General features: G+C 38.4%; 1 protein-coding gene across 4 annotated transcripts in view; it reads left to right on the top strand.

Annotated features, from left to right (window-relative positions):
- The window catches only part of SASH1 (SAM and SH3 domain containing 1), a 655,322-nt gene that overhangs the window by 564,970 nt on the left and 73,497 nt on the right, over positions 1–16,855 (top strand). For all 4 annotated transcript variants that reach the window (XM_060753531.2, XM_067466133.1, XM_067466128.1 and 1 more), the window contains exons 5-7: positions 13,244–13,284; positions 14,263–14,349; positions 16,434–16,546. In XM_060753531.2, the coding sequence (XP_060609514.2) occupies positions 13,244–13,284; positions 14,263–14,349; positions 16,434–16,546 (241 nt within the window). The remainder of the gene's footprint in view (positions 1–13,243; positions 13,285–14,262; positions 14,350–16,433; positions 16,547–16,855) is intronic.

Here is a 16,855-nt window from a genome sequence, read left to right as displayed (position 1 = left end):
TCTATTTTAGTTTCTGAATAACAAAATGTTCTGCTTCATGGTCTCTGTGATTCAAACATACAGGTTTATTCTGAGCGTACACAGAGCACATCAGAAGGGTCTAGAGATAACTAGTGGGACACTCCCCTCTCCAAATACAACACCTCTTACATTTTTGGACCACAGTTCTCAGAATCCATTAGCAAACACTGGAGTATTTAGGGTGTTTAACTTCATAAAAATACTTTTTTCTAGGTTCTGATTATGCCAAACCTGCATATTATGCAATCTACTCAATCTACATGCTTTTATGATGTAACTATAGCTGGGAGCAGAAATGTTTATAATATCTGAGATAATTTGATAACAGTGCCATCATTATTATCATTGTAAGCAAGGTTGTCATTTTTATTCCCTTGTCCATTATTTTGTTTTGCAAAGAAAGGCTCACCATATGTGTGACGCCTCCAGAGTAACATTTCAGCAACAATATAATAGCCAGGAGTCATCTGCATAACATAAGATTCTTGTCGGTAAAAATTAATATTCCTTTTATGTGTTTGAAAGGATAGCACTGCTGTAGAAAAAGTTAGCAGCTGTTCAACTAGATTTTTCAAGCCCAAAGTAAAACTAGTGGAAAGAAAAAGACCCATTTCACACTTTGAAAGAAGGGAAAGAAGTTCCCTGAACCAGAGAAAGCACTTTAAAGCCTTACAGTGAGCTGCCTCGAAAACACAGCTAATTCTGAATTCTCACTAGAGTTTTCAGCATGTCTTTAAAGTTTGTGTAGTAGTTTTATAAGCAGCTTACTGTACTGGGAAACTGGCAGCAAGTAGTATCTAGAGATGTGGATGCATACTGCCAAGTTCATTTCATAGATGTTAGAGATTTCAGCTGCTCTTACAGAGGGGCAGGAATGCTGGTTATTTGAAACGGGTGTGTATGTACTTGTATGTGAAGCCAAAAAGGGAGGGAAATAAAAGAAGACTCTTGGCTGTTTTGAATCTCATCAGTTAAAACAGGCAGGTTCCCATGCTCCGTAGCTGAAAGGTAGAACATCTGTGCATCAGATTACAGAAGGTAGTGCCACAGTTGATGATGATGATGCCCAGTTCAAGGTTGTTGCCATCTGTTCAAAGCCTGTGAGAAATGAGTTGGTGGTCACGGTTCAACTTCTGTTGTGCAGACACCACAAAAGCTACCATAACACTTGGCATTAGACTAAAAGAAAAAGGAGCTGCCTGCTAAAGTGTTACTAAACAAGCATTCAGACCGAATTAACTCAAAAGAGAGAATTCCTTTAGTAGTGAAAAGTATGAACTGTAGATGGCAAACTTCCTTAGTTATAATAACTGCCCCTCCTATGTATCTTTTCTATATGTGTACCTATTAACATGGGGATGGTAGTAAATCTTGTTTCTTTCACTTGAGAAAACTTGAGCCCAAAGATAAAGGGGAAGATGTAAGGGTAGAAGCCTGATGTCCAGGATCTTCACTCTGGGACATTGGAGCTGGCAGCAACTCTCCTGGAATTGTTTACTCAGGCAAAAAGAAAAAGGAAAAGGTCTGGTGATCACTGTGCTTTTGGCAGGAAATCCAGGTCAAATTAAGTCAGGCTGCCTCCGGCATCCTGTCTTTCATCCTGTTTTCATCAGGGTAAGAGGACAGAGTATTTGGATACGGTAGTTGTCCTGTTGGGAATGCATTCTACTGTTTGGTTTCTTTCAAAGTGTCCTCCTACACAAGTCTACACATTACAGTCTTAATGAGGATGTTATGTTTATCCATTCACTTAGTTATGGCAAAACTATTGCTGTATTTTACTTTTCCTTACACAACCAAAGAGCATAACTTAAAGAAGTTAAAAGACAATGTAATAGTTGAGAGATTTACCATTAAGTTGTCTTTTAACTTCTTTAAGTTATGTTCTTTGGTTGTGTGATGAAAAGCAAAATACAGCAATCTCTCGACCCTTAAATCTGATGTGCTTGTACGAGACTGTGTCCCTCTTCTCTTGAGCTGGTCATTGACCATAATAATGTGAACTTTAACGCAATGGTTGCATTCTTTCTGCCAACTGTTTTATGAGTTTGTTGGAATAGAACCTCATTCCTTACCACAAAGGTAATTCAAGCTGAATGTTGCATATAGAATTTACTGGGATGTTTAGAGTTGAGTTCTGCATAGTCTTGCAGATCATGGGATATCTACAGGAGTTGTGAGTTTTAGCCTTGGCTGGAAATGTTTTACACCTGTCTTCTATCACACTCTGCTATACTGTTGTGCGTCTCATGATGAACTACCCCGCCTGAATGCATGCTCAGGTAGAGGGGTTCTATGTTGGTAAAGGTTTACCCTTGACATTAAGTCTAGTTGTGCCCGACTCTGGGGGGATGGTGCTCATCTCCATTTCTAAGCCGAAGAGCTGGCGTTGTCCGTAGACATTTCCAAGGTAATGTGGCTGACATGACTGCATGGAGCACCTTTACCTTCGCGCCGAAGCAGTACCTATTGATCTACTCACATTTGCATGTTTTCGAAATGTTAGGTTGGCAGAAGCTGGGCCTAACAGCAGGAGCTCACCCCACTCCCCAGATTCGAACCACCAACCTTTTGGTCAGCAAGCTCAGTAGCTCAGCAGTTTAACTCGCTGAGTTATATACCTAGCATTGTATATACCTAATGTATATACCTAGCTTTGCCCAGCTAGACATTTTGTAATGCTATTTATTAGAAACATTATTGTTTTCGTTTTGATTTTATGAATGACCCCATTAGAAAATGCATACCCATCTAATGGGACCTTCTTTAATGTTGTATGGCTGATGGGCTGCAACTTCCATCAGCCCAAGACATGGTCAGGTTTTAACTCTCATCAGCTTTAGACTTAGCCAGCAGCAATCCCATTAGCCCCTGATCAGAATCCAGCCACATCCAGAGCTGCATGACTTTAAACATATTTTTAAGATGGAGTCCCACAGGGAAGAGCTGGAAGTTGCTTTGCATTGTATGGTGGGCTTTGTTGAGGAGCCGCCGGTGGGGCAGTGTGTTAAATCTTTATCCCAGCAGGACTGCTGATCAAAAGGTCAGCAGTTCGAATCCGTCAGCTCCCATCTGTCAGCTCCAGTTTCTCACGCAAGGACATGAGAAAAGCCTCCCACAGGATGGTAAAACATCTGGGCATCCCCTGGGCAACATCATTGCAGATGGCCAATTCTCTCACATCAGAAGCAACTTGCAGTTTCTCAAGTCACTCCTGACACTCCTTTGTGGGAACTCCATCATTAAACTTTTTAAAGTGTGTAGAAACTGGGGGGGGGGGGGGTGCTGTGTCTGATGAGGTCCTAAGTAAAAAAAATTCCTAGTTTCCCATCTTCCTTGCTTATTATTGCTCCTTTCCTCCTTTGCATGTCTCTTGTTTTAAGCATAACCCAACTAATATGGAGAACAGACATCTCAGAATGCATGTTTAACCTTGTTACTCCTATTGTGGTTAATGTCCAGGCTGAAGTACCAATCCTGCTGGATCCTGAACCAGCACTCTGAGTCATATCATCATTTGAGTGGATTTAAGTACTGTCATGTTTCATTTCAGTGGATTCTCAGAGGAACCAAATTAAACATGGCATTTTAACATGAGCTTGTCTGTAATGAGACTGAAGAGCTACAATGATGAGGAATGCAAAAGAGGAAAAGGGCAAAAATAAGTAAGGAAGCAGAGAAAGTAGGATTTGAATGTTGGCTTTTAATTAATGTGAAAAATGAATACTACTTCTTTGCTTTGTCAGCTATTGTGAGGTGGATTTTAAAAAGAGCAGGGAAGTAATAGGAGTGTTCACATTCCCAAACTTAAGTTAATCTTGTTCCGAGGGAAAGTGAGCCTTGATGTTTCAGGCTAGATTTCATTGCTCACCACATTATTCATGCTGCCTACGAATGATTTCCCTGAGAGAAGTAGGGCAGGAAACTCCCACAATAACACTTACAATGGGAGCGAGAATGCAGCCAAACATTGCTTGTGGCATGTGACGAGCCAGACCAGTGTGTCTCTGAGCAGCTGAAGGGATATTTCTTCCTGGCAATTGTACTTGGAAAAACGAAGACCTCTATTCAGAAGAATGCAGAGCTTGTTGAAGTGAGCTGAAGCTGTTGGTCATGACCAAAACACTTTTGTACGTGGTGATGTGCTGTGTACTTCGTGCCAAGCTTGTCCTCTTTGTCTAAATATTTTTGGACACTAAATTCCCTTTTGCATGTGCCTGTCTTTGAGTTCTAGGTTTTACTGTTGACTGAAAATGGAACAGTGTTGACCTCTCCTTATAGTTTACTGACTTTCATGTTTGAGATTCTCATTTGTCAATTTATGTTGGTGTTGTGTGCCTTCATGTCATTTCCAGTGTTTGGTGACCTTAAAGCAAAACTTTGCTGAGTTTCTTGGCAAGATTTGTTCGGAGGGAGTCTGTCATTGCTTCCCTCTGAGCCTGAGAGAATGTGACTTGGTTAAGACCATCCAATAGGTTTCATAGCAGGGAATTCAAAACTTGATCTCCAGAGTCCAAGTCCAATCCTTTCATGTATACCGACAGAAAAAAGCCATGTGTGGGGTCATCCCACCTTAATATTTACAGTTGGATTCTTAGTTGTTGCTCTTCATAATTGCCATTTGTATAGAATAGCCTTTTAAAAAATCAGAAATCATGGGAGTTATGAATGCTCTTTTAAAAGAATACAAAAATGTGATCTTCAATCAAGATGGGGGGAATATCCACATAGGTTTGGGAAACTCCACTCTCTGGAAAAAAAAAGGAGGCAGAAGCAGAATTACAGCTTCCTCTCACAGGGATAGGTCTTTCTTCTCCAGATGTTGTGTTTCCTTCCTCTTAGGAGACCGGAGGCTTGAGTCTGTGAACATCCCAAGTTGCTTGTTAACAGTGAACGTAAATAAGCAAGCAAATAAATAAATACTGCAGGAGTAATAGGGTTGCTGGGTTTCTCTCTCAGCTTGAAGCAACATTATCTGAGAAAATATTCACTTTAGTGATCCTCCACTGAAGTAGGCCTAGAAAGCCATGAAACTTTCAGAATAGGACAGAGAGTTGGGACTCCCTAGGAGTTGGTCCTGGTTCATACAATTAAGACAACTGTGAGTAAGCATGTATCCACGAAGCAGTGGATGTTGGACCTGCACATTACACAGTTGTCTTATTTATTTCTTAAATTCCCATTTCTGAGCATGAATGAATGATTTTCACTAGCTTCTCTTTTAATCAAGAATTACCTGATTTATTGCCATCTTTTTCGTTAATTTTCCTTAGTATTCATGGATAATTTTTGTAGATCCTCTTTCATGGCATTTTCTCTAGTAATTCCTTTTACACACACACCTTTTCGCCTTATTACTTAATTATCATTTTTAAGCATGTTCTTGACCCATTTTTGCTATTTTTATGTGTGTTTTCTTTCAATTGACTCTTCCTCTAGTTTTTTAAAATGCCTTTCATGTGCTGACTTGGAGAAAGGAAAGCACTTCCTCTAGGAGGAAGTGAACAGTCTTTTCCTGGCTGAGTGACTTCCCATTTTCCCAATGTTATCTAGAATGGAGGCAAAATATTCCTACCAATATGTTGGATTCAGGAGATCTAATGCTGTAAGATAGCTTCTCTGATTTGACTCATCGGACCAGAAGTGGCTACAAGAATACCTAGCACAACCTTGGACTTCTTGCAGCAATCCATATATCCCTCAGAGGTGGGCATCCAACTTCTCTTCAAAAGATACACTTGATTAAGGATAAAGTAAGAGAGGAAATTATCTATTAGAACCTCGAGGTCAACTTCCTGGGATCTGGTATACAGTCGTATCTCAGAATGGTGTATAGATGGACTTGACACTTTAAATGAATATGCAAAATGCTTAGGAGCACATTCCTAATCCAGGAATTTTTCAAAATTGCAAGTCACAGTCCTTTCACACACATAGCAGATCATGGTGAGATTTTTTTTTCCCATTGAATGGATGGGGAACATTTTTGTTGTTGCTGCAATTAAGCAATGAAAAGTCAAAATGCCTTGCTAATTGATTACAAGCCACCCAGTGATACATTAATAGATCCATTTGTACTTTTTGCCTACCCCTGCTTTAAAGTAATGTGTAAGTGGTTATATCTGTGTTGCCTTGTGTAGAGGGGAAAGGACAAGACAAAGCAAGAGGAATGCCATGTTTGGAAGTGCTGAGAAAGCTTAGACCTGTTGAAAGAGCCATTGCTATGGAGACATAATGACAAGATAGTTGAATGGGACTCTTTGCCTTCCATCTTTCTCACACTGAAACTAGCAGGGTCAGAACCTCTCAGCCTTGCCTTTCACTTTAGGTTCATGCAAATCTTGATAGGAACACTAAAGACCCTTTTCGTCACAATGTCGTCTCCTCCTAAATAAATTATACTCCAGTCACTCAGCTCTACTCATAAAGGTGTCAGTTGTCACCATAGTTTGGTTACTGGGCATTGTGAAATTGAGGCAGATAAACAAGCTCCCTTCAAAAGAAGGAGGCAAAAGGCTTTTGTATCAATGTATTCAGGGCTCCAAACCCAAGCAAGCAGGCTCTCTGCTCCAGTCGGGTTGTAAATAGTTATTGGGAAGGGACAGCAGAGTATAATTAGTTCATAGGTAGTTTATAGTAGCTATACCTTAATTTTTAGGGCTACATTATGCACCTGTGCATTTTTCAGTCAGTAAATGAAATTTTGGTGCATTTTCAATCACATCTGCATTTATGATCCTTAATAGCAAAATAAAAACAAATCAAGATAATCTCGTTCTGAATTTCTCCAAAACCCATTTACTGTCCATTTAGAAGTTATTGCACAAATATAAGAGTGTTTTACATTTCAGGGCCCAAGTAGACGCAGTAAAATTAGCCACTATGTATATAAAATAAAACCCACAGATGTCTTTATCAGAGGCTAGAATGAGGCCAAGTCTGATAAAGCTAAAACTTTATTAGCTGACAGAAGAAGAGCCAAAAACCTGTTTTTAAGCAGGATGCTAGCTTTTCCCTGCATCTGTATGCAATGTGTTCAGTGTTTGGACTTCATCCTCCAGCCAGATTGACCAAGGTTTCAAAGAGAGGGAATACAAATGGCTAGAGCAGTGATGCATGTAGCAATAACCACCGCAGCTCAGTGGATGATACCACTGGACAAACTGCCAGTATGTACCTGTTCTAGGTTTTGCTTTTCTCTTTGTAAAAGCAACCTTAAAAATCAATTGTCAATTGAGTTTTTGTTACCAAACAATGTTATCAACAAATCTGTCCAAATATTATTGTATTTATAGATGAAAATTTCAGACTTTTCCCACTTATTGTATTGTTATATGTCTTTTTAATAAACTGAAGTTTCTAAATATTAGTAGCAACTATACTTTGTTCAAACTTCAGCTATAAATGCTGCAATAGAATGAAAATGCAGTATATAAACATATATAGTCCACTTCTTACAAATATTCTTTCATCTCTGGTCAAACAATTAAAATTTCTAAAGAGCCTACAGTATGTTAAGCAGTGTCCCAGTATTTTCATCATCTATTCCCCCTTTCTTTCATCAAGTTTCTAGATGTAGCTAGAGCATTTGTATAACAGCATCAGATTAAAATTTGGGGCATTTTAAAATGGCATCCATCCTCTTCTGTATGCAGAATTTGATAGTACATAGATCTTCAAAGTCCATAATTGGCCATCTATCCTATTTCTTCCATACGCAAGTGAACCACTGACTGTAGAGTCCTTTTACTTGGAGTGCATTTCATAGGGAAGTCTGCTAATGAAGCTGTACATCAGAGCACAGCAAAACCAAATGGCCAAAGCAGCGGAGTAATGGCATTTGGCTGCTTTTCAGACATGCAGCTCTGAAACTTCTGCCAAGTGCCACTGCATCATTAAGTTTCAAAGCGAGTTGTCAGTCTATGAATGGAAGAGTACAAATCATGTCCAGTGTGTGTTATTGGAGAAGCTGCAGGTTCAACACGGCCAGAGCAGCATAATTGTCAAATCAAACAAGAAGGCTATTCTCAGGTGCTGTAAATGCTCCCCTCCCTGCTCCCCCTCCCGTAACTAATGCCTAATTATTCACACCTTCAGCAGGACTTGAAGGCCACTGTTTTACCTTGTGGAGTGCTGAGATGAAGGATGTTTTCTGCCTTTGTAATTAGCAGTAAATATTGCTGTGTACCACTGTAAGAGAGGAAGAAAGGCTTCCATGCCAGGGTCTCTTTTATGCTGCATAATTATAGGACTTTAGCAGACATTACTCCATTTGATCAAATCCTGGGATTTGTAGTTTTGTGTGGTAGTCTTGTAGTGTGTACAGTGATAAGCTTTCAACCACTTCCTTCACATGGGCTCCTTGTCTCTGTTTGGTTAGTCACTGAGACTTGGTGACTAACCAAATAGAAAGTGAGCTATTGCCTTTTCCTTAGAAATTGCAGTTTGCTTTTGAAAATTAAAATGTCTGTAGCATTTATAAATTCATGGTTAAGAATTTGTGGTGGTGGTAGTGGTTGTGTGCTTTCAAGACATTTCTGACTTATGGTGACCCTAAGGCAAAACTGTCACGGACTTTTCTTGGCAAGATTTGTTCAGAGGGGATTGCATTTGCCTTCCTCTGAGACTGAGAGAGTGTGGCTTGCCCGAAGTCAGCCAGTGGGTTTCCACAGCTGAGCCCCCGAAACAAGAAGCCAGTATAACTCACACAAAATTATTTCTGCCTATCCTGTCTATATGAAGCCTCACTTTTAATTATGAAGATAAGGCTTTCTATAGACAGCATTACAGCTACTGAACAACATTTGTGTGTGATTAATTAAAAGTGAAGGTATATATATATATATATACACACACACACACACACACACACACAATCAAATAGAAACAGCCCTCTCGTATTAAATGCTCGCTCTATTTATCAAAGACTCCTTAAATAAAAAGGTATTTAGTTGCCTATGGTAAGACTTCTGGGAGGGGTCCAACCAGACCTCCCATGGAAGTGAGTTTCATAGCCTGGGAGCTGCCATGAAGAAAATTTTCTTCTGTGTCCCTGCTGTCATAGTGGTATAACTGAGATAGTTTCTCTTTCAGATCTCAAGAGGTCAAGCTAGCTCATACAGAAAGATAAAAATAATTTTCTAATTGTTTGGTCTCAATTCATGTAGGGCTTTAAGAGTAATCATTATCACTTTAAATTCTGCCCAGAAATAGATTTGCGGGCAGTAGAGCTGTTTCAAAAAGGGGACTCATAACCTGTGCCAGTTGGCAGCCTGACTGTAGCATTTTGGACCTGATGGATTTTTCAAACACTTCCTATCCATGTAGAATACACTATAGTAATCCTAATACAATTTGATTAAGGCATGTGTCACTTTAGACAGATGTGATATCTGAAGGAACTGCAGATATTGCTGTATCCTGAATATGTTGCTGTCATGTTTTCTCTCCTCCCCAAGGCACCATTTTTTTTATTTGGTTTATACAGTTATGAGCACATTTTCATAACCCGACAAGTTGGTGTTAAGAACTTCCATAGTATGGATATAGAATCTATAAATTGAAATGTGTGATTATGTGTGTGTGGGTGATTATGCACACATCCTTTTTTGTCTTGTCTGCATACCCAGCTGAATTAAATGTGTAACCATCTTCTAAGAATAAAACATGAAGAAGTTACAGAATGCACCTAATTTGTTGGGATGTTGCAACATTATAGGATCTGATAAGAAATTATACAACATGAATGTTGACCAAAAACTGACTTCTTTAGCCATCTTCTACACGCATCTTTGTTTTTGCTTGAAAAGCAGCTTAGAGGAATACAGATCTTTTCCAATATACCTCTTGTTTGAGCTCCTTCCTAACAATCAAGTAATTGGTGCTAATGCTGTGAACCCACCCAAGCCATTAATTTTCTTTTCACAAGCTGTCCCGAATGTAAACTGTGTCTCTAAGGGACCTGGCAACAGCGCCTTTCCACCATGCACCTGGTGCAGCTTAGATCTGGAATTTGGTTGCATCAGTTGGCTGTTTGCTCCAGATTAAATTTCTAATCAGACTCAAAAGGAGAGATGATTTGCCATGTCCAAGCACTGCTGTTACTGCCTCTGCTTGGATGACTTTACTGAATCAAAATTAAACTTCATGCTATCGTTTCCCCTTTCATGATGTCCCTGCAAATTGATGATTATGTTTTTCATGCTTATAAACAGTTGGCTTCTAATCAGTTGGATCATTTACAGTGAATACTGGTCTAAAACAAAATACAGTTTGGCTTCTTCTTGTTGAATTTTTATGTTGATCAAAACCTCTGCATTGCCCTCTGCTGCTACTCCTAGAAAGTGCAATTCAAATTGGTTTGAAATCTAAAGTGTGGATGAGCATTGAAATGTTAGTTAAAGTAAATGCTAATCTACACTTTAGTATGACCCTGTTCACACAAAGTGAGTTAATTGCTGTAAATCAGCATTGCCTTGGATGGAGATTTGTTCCATTTGGACAAGATCAACTTTTTTTCCTGACTTCGAAGAACTATTTTGGTAGCAATGCTTTATTTTTGCTAGAAGTGTAATGCATGTTGAAGTTAGACAAGCAATGTAATTATGTATTACAGAGGGCAATAATGAAGAGGAATATGTGTGGGGAGAGGACTCTCAGTGATCTTAGATGGGTTTGAATTTATCTCTGTGATAGTAGTTTCCCCTTGTTTGGAACATAGAAAGCCCCCTTAATTCAAGGGTAGATCTACACTACCATATAACCCGATTTCAGAATGCAGGTTAACTGCATTGAATGGGATTATATGAGTCTGCTATTTAATCCAGTTCAATGCCATTAAACTGCATTCTGAAACTGGATTATATAGAAGTGTAGATCCAGCTCAAGTGAAACCATCAGCTGAACATTCTTTATAATGACTGGAAGTGTCCATCTTGTGTCTTTCCCATCTCTATCTGAAGATGGGAAAGGAACCTACAGATATTTTGTGCTTTAGTCACCATTTGCAGGAGCTTTAGGAGGCTAAGAATAATGCCAGCATCATAGTCCTGTGTAAATGCTCTAACCTGCATGTGTTATAACACCAATTAATCACTTACTCTTGTGATGACCCTCTTGCGCAGTATCACATCCCATTTCTGGTTCCTCGGGGAGATAGGGTGGGTTATAAGTTGTTGTTGTTGTTGTTGTTGTTATTGTTGTTGTTGTTGTTGTTAGAAACACAACAAGATGAGTCCACAGAAAACAAGATCACTCTGCTGGCTGTTGTATTGGATGACATGTCGGACACTTCCCAAGTGTCTAGGACTGTGTGATGTATAGGGGAATAATGTGTGCAGATCCCAGTAAGGTGGCCTTTTGCAGCTGGCAAATAGTAATTTTGTCAGCTCCGATTGTGTTTAAGTGCAGGCCATGGTCTTTAGGCGCTGCACCGCCTTTACTGGCTTGTGCCAAATTCTTTGCAGTTCGATCTTTAAATCCTCATATAGTGTCAGCTTTTCCAGTTGTTTCTCTTCAATCCTGCTGTCTCCTGGAATTGCAGCATCGATGATCCTTATTTTGTTTTTTAACATGATCGTGAGTTCAGGAGTATTGTGTTCCAGAACTCTTGTCAGTCTGAATTCGGAAGTCCCAGAGTAGTTTGACATGTTCATTTTCTGTAACCTTTTCAGGCTTGTGATCCCACCAGTTCTTTGTCGCAGGCAGATGATATTATTGTTGTTGTTGTTGTTGTTGTTGTTGTTATACTGTATTTCAATAAGTTATTCCACTATTAATATGTTTATCTAGTCACCTTGAATTTAAGTAACATCTTCCCTCCTGCCTTTGTCGTCCCCCCCCCCCCCCCCCCGCCGCGTAGGCATGGTTAAAACTGAACTTGTTCTCTTTTAGCCATTTCCATCAGTTTTGCATTTCTATGGTTAATCACAGTCTGCCTATAAAGATTAGTTCCTAGGCACTTCACTCCAGGGACCTAAAGAAGTAAACGTAGTGTGTGATACCTTACCCTAACAACTTCATTTTCTATAAAGTGTATCAAGTTCCCTCTGCATATGGGTATTCTTAACACAGCTATGTCTTTGAACTCTAGCGTAGAGTTCTCTGGGAAGACAGTGAGAAGCTGTTAAAGACCGAAGAGCCTGATAGTGGTAGTGAAGATGATGCTGCTTTTCATATAACTTCTCCGTATTTTGATTCAGATCCCATATGACTTACCATATCCCCTTGGATGATAAGAGGCCTGGTGCTACCACTTGGGCACCAAGCCAGCACACCCGAGCCTGGGCCCAGGTTGTCATGACCAGTGCTTTTGTGGGCTTCTCCACATAGTAGCCAAATTCCCACAGTTGGGTTCCCTTGAGGTGGCAGGAGCAGCAAGTCACCCATGTTCCCATCTACACTTGTGCCAACACCAAATCCTAATTCTCCTCCTCTTCAGAAATGTTTCAATGGATGGGGGCAGATCTTGAGATCTAGATTCTGGTGCAAAATGAAAATAATAAACAATATCCATATTTTATCACTGCAATGTTTAATATTCTTTTAAAAAATGATGAGTGTAATTTATTGCTATCACTATGCCAGTCAGTTCAATACTTATGAACCTTTGCCATAGGCTTTTATATCATTTCTGTTTTCTCTTGTAATTGAAATCTGAGTAGTAAATATGTGACTGCTAATCTCCCAACCTTTCTTTTTCCAGCTCTGGTGATGTTTACCCTGCTATTAAAATGCTGCATTATAAGCTGAACTAGTTTCTTTTTAAGGGCAGAATTTAAATGTTTAGCATTCAATTTGGGACCAAAGTTTGCAACATGTTGATGACAGGAGTGCTCCATTAATTTTCTGTGTGGACTAGTAGGGAAGGAAAGGGGGGGGGGGAGGGCTGGCTGGAGAGAGCAAGGACATTCTTTTTCTGCACATTTTCCCCTTTGACCCTTGAAACTTTAACTCTTTTGTTCTCCATACATAGTTTTCTGCCTCAGTCACTAGAAACTTGTTTCATGGGGTTTGGAGCTGAGCTAATGCCATTGTATAAGCATGGCTGGAGCTCAGATACTGTTTCTCCTGCTGACTTCAGTGTGCATTCATAAGAAGAGGAGTTGTGGGGAGCGGGGACAGCTTTTGATGCTTCATGTCTTGCTTTACTGTAAGGCAAAACAATTTTCATGCATTTGAGATGCTTGCTGCAATCATTTGATTTCTCTTTTTTTCCTTTTAGATTCACCCTTCATAAGTCAAGTTCTGAAGAAAGTGCTGTAGGTCAGTATACTTCATCTTTTTCGATACTTTTTTATTTTTGAAGACCACGTTGGCCTATCTCATGGTTGTCAAATCTTTTACAGTAATACCATTTGTGTTGCTTCTTGCTTTGGGCAAAATAATTGTTAGGAGTTTTTTTCCACATTTCTTTTACAACTTTAAATACTATTTTAATGTTTATATCTTCAGAGCAGTATTGCTTTGCACATTTTATCATCTCTGAAGAGCACACAGGTAAAGTCATGGAGCAATTTTGCTTGATCACTCAAGCCAGTGGTCATATGAACCACAATTCCTTTCAGTATACCAAAACAACAGCATAATGAGGAAAATAAAATTATTTTGTTTTCTTTAAAATCTAGGTGATCAGGACTGGCTTATTTTTTAAAAAAAATAAAACAAACAGGTGATTTTTTAAAGAAATGAAATTAAAAATATGCCTTTCTTTTATGCCTTCTGCTTCCATATCCTGAATGATAATTTTTTTTCTAAAATTCATATCAATGCTAATATTCTTTTCAAAGCTTAATTTAGAGGTTTAAGAACTGATACAAAGGACTGGGAAGCTTTTTCCTAATATGTATATGTTTAGAAGTATCTTTGTATGTGACTCTGAAACTCCCTTCTTCCCAGGGAAGCCAGAATGGCCCCTTCCCTGCTGCCCTTCCAGCGGCAGGTTAAAATCTTTTTATTCGGACAGGTGCTTAAAAATCAAGGTGTTTAAGTCAGGGGGTGCTGTGGTTTTATATGCTTTTATGGTTTTAACTTGAATTGTTTTTAATATTAATGATGTTTGATACTGTTTCAATATATGTATATTGTATATTTTAAGTTTTATTGGAATACTTTTAATTGTGAGGCTCTCTGAGTCCCTTCGGGGAGATGGTGGTGGGGTATAAATAAAGTGTTATTATAGAATAATAATAATAATAATAATAATAATAATAATAATAATAATGTGTGTGTGTATCCCATCAGGAAAAGCAGACTGGAAAAAGAAGAACAAGTATTTCTGGCAAAATTTTCGAAAGAATCAGAAGGGACTAATGAGGCAGTCTTCAAAAGGTATAGCTTTATGAGAATGCTGTCTTTATTATTAATTACATATTTTCGGAGTGTAACTTTATGTAGATAATGAGAACTTAACTGGAATAGAAGTAAGCAACTGAAATATTTTAACAAAAATAGTCTTAATCCTCTGAATTACATTTTTGCTCATTTAATTTCATCATATTTGAAAGTTAAGTGCTATTGCCAGACAAACTATTGAAAGCTGTGCAATTTAGCAGAAGAATCTTTATTTCTCCGAATTATTCTATGCTAAATCACACAACATGGAATAAATATTTTTTAAAGATTCAAGATTCAAGTTATGACCTACAAAACCCTAAACAGTTCGGGCCTCGCCTATCTTTGTGACCATATCTCCCCCTATGAACCAGTATGGGCTCTAAGATCTGCCAGGGAGTTCCCCCTCTCACATCTACTACCATCACAAGCACAACTGTTGGGGATGAGGGAGAGAGCCTTCTTGGTGGTGGCCCCCACCAATGAAATACCTAACTTTTAAGTCTGAGTTCTATGACTGTCTTTAACATTGACTGTCTGTCTGGTGCCTCTTTGGTTTTATAAAAAAGCAATGTCACGGCTTTCAGCTGATTTCTACTGTTATTAACTTACTTGGCAGACCTACAATCAAGATATCTTTGTATTTTGTTAAACTTCACAAACTGTCAGATGAATTCCCCAGCATAACTTAGATAATACTAATTTTTGCATATACAATTCTGCGCGAGTAGTGTTTTGTTCTGTTAAATGGTTAAACATAATATAAGCTGAGCTAATTATTGTGTACATTAGTCAAACAAAATCACTGAACATTTTAAGGAAAATAGGATTTTCCCTCAACAATGAACATATTACCAATCAAATGAAGCTAATCCATCTTCCCTGCATGCAACTGTTGACATAAAGACCAGGTGGTTCTTGAACGGCTTTCTGCTGGTTGAAGTAATGCTAAAATAATCTATCAACTGGAATAGAACTTGTTTAAACTATTTGGATTGTTTGATATGTATCTTCATTTATGTAATTTTATTATGCCCATCTACATCTGTATGTATTCAATAATGTATAATGCAGATAACACTTACATAGTAGCCAACTTAGCTTTGACAAATATGTATAAAATTTCCTTGGTCTTAATACTGTGAACAGCACATATACTGTCAGAACACTATGTCATTAAACATATGATGCTTACTGATTTCAAGATCTCAAAATGTCCATGACATAAACCCATTATTACTAAGCCACTGAACCCTCCCACTTACATTATATGCACATAAAAAATAATATGCTTGTGGAGGAGCTTTTGTTTGTTTTATGGTCTGCTGTTCCATAATAAATAGTTCTTTCTAGTGTGAATATGCTAGTTATTCTAGCATATCTATATATTATGTTTCAGTAACATATTTGTAACCCACCATTCTACAACTGTCATTGAAGCTGCTCACAACTTTAAAAAAATACCGTGATCATACAATTAAGCAATGTCATTCAATTACATTTAGTACCTAAGCACAGAGAGCAGGACCAATATCTTTAGGTCTTACCAGTAATTGCTGTATTTCTTCATCTGAAGCAGTGAGAAGTTGATAATATAACAGAGTTGTACAAAGAATGACAAAAAATAGTTTATAGTACATAAGATCTCATTAGAGATGATCCCACACTCAGGCTTTGGATTAGCATTCTTTTTGCTGCTCTGTCATTTTCTGTAATGATTTCCAGGTGTAATAAATATATTCCTGGCATGCCTTCTTCCTAAGCTGTATTGATCTAAGGAAAGAAAATAGGTCAATGAAGAGGGATATTTTATCATTTGTTCCTGTCACCAAATGGAATGCAGTGGGATCAGTGAGCAAATTGAGGGAATGGCAATATATCTCTTGACCTAATGTAACAAACCTCTAATTTTCTGAATTTTAAATGCAAGTGCCTGAGAATTTCAAAGAGGGATTAACTTGAGCCTAAATGACTTGGGAATAATTATTTGGGGGACAGTACACTATGAAGGTCATGATTCAATATGTGTGACTTTCCATTCATTTGTTTTAAAGGGTCTTGTTCTTTTTTCTTGTCTTCAGGGGAGGATGTTGGTTATGTGGCAAGTGAAATCACAATGAGTGATGAGGAGCGGATCCAGTTAATGATGATGGTCAAGGAGAAGATGATCACAATTGAGGAAGCACTTGCAAGGGTATACGATCCATATACTTCTCTCTTTATCCTTCTCTGCCCTCTGATCAGCTAATTGGGAACCGTGTTCTTTAAGCTGGTTCCTAATGATAGGTCAGGTTGCATTGGTGATTCACTGTAAGCTTGTGTAGAAGTTGCTATAATTATTGGAAAAAGCATTATCATAGAGAATATTAACTTGGTGGAATGTAGTACAAAAGGATAATATACCTATACATTACTTCCCCCTTTAACAAAGCCCAAGAGATTCAGAAATGGAAGTAGCTCTATGACTAAATGCCTTTACAAAGATTAAGATTCCCCTGTACAG

This window comes from Anolis sagrei, chromosome 1, assembly GCF_037176765.1.
Source record: "Anolis sagrei isolate rAnoSag1 chromosome 1, rAnoSag1.mat, whole genome shotgun sequence".
Taxonomy (NCBI): Eukaryota; Metazoa; Chordata; class Lepidosauria; order Squamata; family Dactyloidae; genus Anolis; species Anolis sagrei.
Note: the sequence above shows the minus strand (reverse complement) of the source record. Positions and strands in the feature narration are given on the sequence as shown.